The 5,641-nt window shown below is 39.1% G+C and overlaps 1 protein-coding gene across 1 annotated transcript in view; it reads left to right on the top strand.

Annotated features, from left to right (window-relative positions):
• The first annotated feature begins 985 nt into the window (after positions 1–985).
• The window catches only part of NMI (N-myc (and STAT) interactor), a 10,341-nt gene continuing 5,685 nt past the window's right edge, over positions 986–5,641 (top strand). Inside the window, exons 1-4 of the mRNA XM_009318960.1 lie at positions 986–1,030; positions 2,611–2,688; positions 2,989–3,147; positions 4,603–4,710. Coding sequence (XP_009317235.1) covers positions 986–1,030; positions 2,611–2,688; positions 2,989–3,147; positions 4,603–4,710 — 390 coding nt within the window. The remainder of the gene's footprint in view (positions 1,031–2,610; positions 2,689–2,988; positions 3,148–4,602; positions 4,711–5,641) is intronic.

The following is a 5,641-nucleotide window of genomic DNA, read 5'->3' as shown; positions in this document are numbered from 1 at the left end:
CCTCTTAGCTGCCGGCTGGGCTGTCCTGTGGAGAAATCCATCCACAGGCTAGATTTGCTTGGGAACCTGTGCGCCTTAGCGTCTGTTTGTGGATCAGTGGCCCATTAACTTGTTTAAATTCCTTTTTATCTGCCTCCACTGTTTGTCAGTTCTGCTACTTCCGCTTTCCTAAATCCGGAATCAGTATATAAGCCAGTAAATTTTGGTTACTTAGCGCAAGCCATAAAGGGATTCATGGATCATTAACCAAAGACGGCCTCAATTTCAAGCCTCCTTGTTGAATGCAGCAGGTATGGTGGTGCTGGGTAAGCTCTCAGCAAGCTCAGAATTTCCAGGTGAGAGCGTCCGAAATGTCCAGCCGGGCCAGGGTGCTGGGCTGCCTGCTACCCGCGTCTCGACAGTTGTTAGACGACACTGCTTAGAGAGTGTCTAACCCGTGGTGCGAAGCGCTGCCCTGGCATCCACAGGCTAGATTTGCTTGGGAACCTGTGCGCCTTAGCATCTGTTTGTGGATCAGTGGCCCATTAACTTGTTTAAATTCCTTTTTGTCTGCCTCCACTAACTGTTGCGGCAACAGATTCCAGATTTTACGTTATCTGCTGTGTAAAGGAAGTGTGTTTATTTGTGTTAAGCAGGTTTAAGGGTTATGTCTCTTAAGCACAGAGCATACGGGATGTTAAGCATGTGTGTGATGGTACAAAAATAACATAAAGGTAAGTACATAAGTTCCAGGACTGAAAAATTAAGTTGTGCAACGTAGAGTTCTTCACATATGTCTCTGGCTTTTATGCTTAGTAGGGAAGGAGGCTTCAGACATATAAGCAAAAGTGATATCACTTTTGCTTATAAAGGTACAACAGTTGCATTTAAAAATTCTTTTAGCCGAACACAGCTTCTGGTATTCCATTCTGGTACTCTATTCTGCCGCAAAAAAACCCTAATACACACAACGTTGTAATTTTTTTTCCTGTTCCCTCAGGTTTCAATGGATTTAACAAGTCCCCAGCTACCTTTAAAAGATAATGGTTTTGTAAGTATTTCCTGATGTGCTACCTGGAAAAATTTCTATTTAACAATAGTATCTCTGAATGAAGGTTTGTGCTTGGACTGCTAGGACAGTGCTTCTGAAACTTCTCTCACCTTCCATCCTTTAATAATTTGGACATTGTCATTCCCGCCTCCTGTTCCCATAGGGAGAGTCCCATTCCAAAGCGTCTGCATTACAGATTCTGTTAGAATTTTCCTGTCCTACCTCGCTTGCTCATCTGTCTCTGTGGAGGTTTCTTAGGGGAATTTCCTTTTTCTTGGCACCTCTCTTGATTCGGTTCTTGCAGTGCGGCAAATAGTTTGGATGGGACTTTCCCTGGGATTTCTGGTGTTTTCTTTGTTATTTTTTTCTTTCTTTCAGGTTGAAAACTGTTATCTTAGACCATTTTTCAGTAAAAAACAGGCATTCTTTCTTACCAGCTTCCAGCTGTGGCACGTGCATCCTTCTGCTTTCCTGCACTCAATCCCTTGAGTGAAGGAATTTTTTTCTGGTTTTAAGTTATACTCAGATGGGGATTTCCCTGTTGCTTTAATAGGCATCTGAAACTGGACAAAGTAGTGGAAAAAAATATTTTATATTGTATTGTTTTTAGGAAATACCCAGCATTACCAGGAGAATTGACAAGATTATCTAATTTAGACCTTTTCCATGCCTAAATTTCATGGTTCACATTCAAGTTTTATGTAATCTTAAGTAAAAGGGAGGGATTGTTTCAACGGGTCTCTTCGGATTTTTTTTTCCTGTTCTGCAGAATATTGCAGCCATAGAAACAAAACAGAACAGAGAAGATTTTCTTTCTTCTTGGGCTTTATCCAGTTGTAGTTTTCCCGTGCTTGTGAACTACTGCCCTGAAGTACTTAAATTCTGAAATGCTGCTTTTATCACCTTCCTCCTGCTTGATGTTACCTTTTATTGTCCAATCTCCCTGAGCTTGGAAGCATCCCATTTTGAATTTTTTTTGTCATTAGGCCTGTATATTCTTTTTACATACTCTTAGAGGAACTGTTGAGAAAGTGTATCAATAAACATTTGTGGGTTTGAGGGGCTTAGTTCCCTGTGGAAGAACATAGAGACAACTTGCTTTTATTATTTATCAAAACATTAGCCTGTGAATATTTTCAGTTGGACAGTTAGCAAATAATGATTACCGACCAGGATCCATTTTCTTAGATTTTTGTCCCGTCGAGCCATTAAAATAGTTCAACAATTTGGCCTAAGTGTCTGAATGCATTTTTAAAAAATTATGTGGTATATGCTATCCTCTGGCATGCAGATTCTAGGAAGATTTAACTACGAAATACGATCGGTCTCTCAAAATGTTTGACTCACCACATATCTTGCCTGTATAATTGGAGAAGAACAGCAAATGGGCACACAGGCAAAATACATTGGACTTTCATTAGTGGACGTACCATTGAAAACTACCATGGCAAAATGCATCATCCGACTGCAGAGGGTTTATTCTTTTTTTTATTTTGAAGACTCATTTGAATTGTTTGGTGTGCCTCAGTTATTGCCTAATGGAAGGGAAAACCTGTGTGTGCCTCTTCTTTTCTCTCCAGAACATGACAACCCTCGACCTTTTTGGCTCATCAAAAGATGAGATGGAAGGACTTAAAGAAGAACTGAAGAAATGGAAGGCAAGTTCTGTAAAGCACATAGAATCGTGGCAATTAGCTGAAAGATACTTGGAAGACCTTTAGTCCATCCTTCTAAAACCAAATCAACTCTCCCCCAGCTATAACATGTTTGTCTAACTTGTTCTCTATTCTTCAAGGGTACATGCTTGTGTTGATCTCAGTGGTAACTAGGCTTGTAAGTCTAAGAGCAATATTTATCCAAAGTGTTAAAAATAAATAAATGTAAAGGGCTTGCTTAAGGTTTTGTTTGTTCCCGTGGAAGAAAAAAAAATTAAAAATCTTTTTCTTTTCACTATCCAGGAAAGAGTTGAAAAAGCTGAAAAAACAAAAGCTGACCTTCTTCTCTGTAAATTAAGTGCTAATGAAGAGCATGTTAAAGCAGAGGAGGAGCTGATAAAGCTAAAGGACCTTCAAGAGAAACAGCATAAGGACATTATTAGGTCTAGAGACACCCATGAGGTATGGAGAAGGCTTACTCATAGCTGTTAGTATTTGGGGAATTGTGAAGGAGGTGTTGGTTAGAGAGAATAAGAGTAACATTTCCTTTTCAGTTTAAACGGCTTTACCGGTTTGCAGACTGTATGACTAGAATGTTCTACACATAGTTTTTCGGTGGCAGGTTAAGAACCAGTGCAATAAAGTAAGTCTTATGGTAATGTTGGAAGAGTGAAGGCAAAACTGAGACCTATTTTGTCTAGAAGATGAAGACTGGCAAAACCAGTCTTCCTCTTCCAAGATTCTCTACTAACAGATGAGTTTCAGTTTTGTGTGATGCAGATAAAATTGTATGGGTTGATTCCACTGCTTTGTCAATTCCCAGCCCGTCTTATAAGACGTTACAGCACCCAAGGGATTAGCATTTCTTAAGTGACAGTGAGCTGGGCAAGAGCCAGAACCTGTTTGAAGAGGGCTCTTCTTTCTAGAACTACTTGGTTCTAGAACTAATTGGTTCATTACCTCAGTGTGCCAGGTGCAGTCGTTGGTACAGTAATGGGATAAGTTTCCATAGGCTGTCAAGGAGGTGGTTTCAGTGAAGTTTTGTTTGGCCTGTAAATCACCGATGAGAAATTATGGCTTCAATATTACAAGCTATTAAAATATAATTAATAGGTTAAGTACCTTCAGGTTGGCGTGAGATTTTCTGAAAGTTGGTTTTGGTTCTCCAATCATAAATGTTTGGATTTTATAGCCAGAAGAGGTCATTATCATCATCTGGCTTTTGTTTTACATTATCTTCAGCTGATGGGAACTGGTCTAAATGTCTCGAGCGGTTAATGACTTTAAAGGAGCCATCTTCTAATTGTGTATGACTACATCTGCTGTGTTTCCTTCTCATTCTGTTGTGTTCCCTGTCCAGGAAATACTGGATTTAGTTACATGGGCTTTATGCCCATTTAGGATTCATTGGTGTGGAGGAAGTATGTAGCAGATAGGAGGTAGAAGAGGTGTTCCCTCTTCCTTGCTGAAGAAGTATAAAGAGGGAAGGGTAGGAGTGTGTCAGAGACTGTCCTCACCTGGTAAACTTTTCAGAAAAGGGAGTAACAGTTCCTAGGATCACACGCGGTACAAAAAATAAAATGTTTGTATGTTGACATAGGCTCTGATCTTGCATGTATAAGGAACTGACATAACTATGGAAAGTGCTGTGCAATTTGTGGTACGCTGTATGTGCTTGGAAACACTAACTCCTCGTTTCAAAAACCCTCTTACTGTAGTTTACTTTGACTGAAACTGCTCCTCGGTGAGTGAATTTACCTTGCCGATAGTTAAAGCTATGCAAAAAAATGTATCGCACGTGGCTGTCGTGTAGAATAATTAAAAGTTGAAACAGTTTCTAATGTCTGCAGATTTTGCTGAAATATATTTTTGTCTTCTGTGTGTTTAATTTTGCATTTAATGCTTTTTGGGCTGTAGAAAGAACTCTGTGTACTAAACCAAGGAAACATCGAGCTGAAGAGAGAGATTGAAAAGCTCAAAGAAGACCTTGCAGAATGTAGTTCAGCGCTTTCGCGGGATAGTCGGGTAAAGTTTGAAATATTTTGCAATTTGTCTTTCGGAAGGGCGCATTTTTATTTTGTCAGTTCTAGACCGTTGGGGCCAGTTGTTCAGCATTTGAACCTCTGCTGATTTCAATATAAAACATAGCTTGAAGTTTTATTTTCTTTCTTTACCTGGCAAGATAACGTGAAGCAGGCTAAGGATATGGAAACAAATACAAGTATGTGAGATATTGAAAACATGAGAAGAATGAAGACAAGCAGAAAATTATTAAATGGAAGACACTGGAATAAAAAATACACGTAGCATTAGTAATTTTCAAGTACTCTCATTTTATATTTCGTGGGCAAGAGGATGGAAGAAAGGGAATAAGTCCATTATATGGCAAATGTAGCATTTATTTTAGGCTATATTGAGCTTGACTTGATTATAGTCTCTCTCATGTAACTCCAAATCAGAAATAACTCAATCTGCAGCCAGATAAATATTATTGATACTAAATAGATTAAACTCAGGATCCAAAGTGTCTTTTGGTGAACCTGCTGCAGATTCTAATGTGTTTAGAAATTGGAACTTCTCTTGTGGAAATGTCAGCTTTTAAAAACCTGTTTTCATTCCAAATTGGAACAAAACCAAGTATTTTGGGGAATTTACAGTAAAATGAAAACTCTGATTGTTTTTTGTTTATACAGAGATTGAAACTCTATCCAAGTGTTACCTTGTTTAATGTTAATGATACTACAATATTAGCTTTAGCTTTCTAAATTACATTTCTAAGTTTAGGACATGTCAATTAAGCCCAGCTTCCTAGACTTCCTATGCAGTCATTGGACAGGGCAAGGCTCCTCTAGGAGGAGACTCAGTGTGAGCAGGGGCCTACACCCAGTGTCTGAATTATCTTTAGGAAGAGTGTCTCTCTTTCCACTGGCAGTAGAGGGAGTGGAAAGAAAGCAGG

The sequence above is a fragment of the Pygoscelis adeliae genome, unplaced genomic scaffold (assembly GCF_000699105.1).
Source record: "Pygoscelis adeliae isolate BGI_AS28 unplaced genomic scaffold, ASM69910v1 Scaffold222, whole genome shotgun sequence".
NCBI classification, from domain to species: Eukaryota; Metazoa; Chordata; class Aves; order Sphenisciformes; family Spheniscidae; genus Pygoscelis; species Pygoscelis adeliae.
This window is presented reverse-complemented; position numbering and strand designations above follow the sequence as displayed.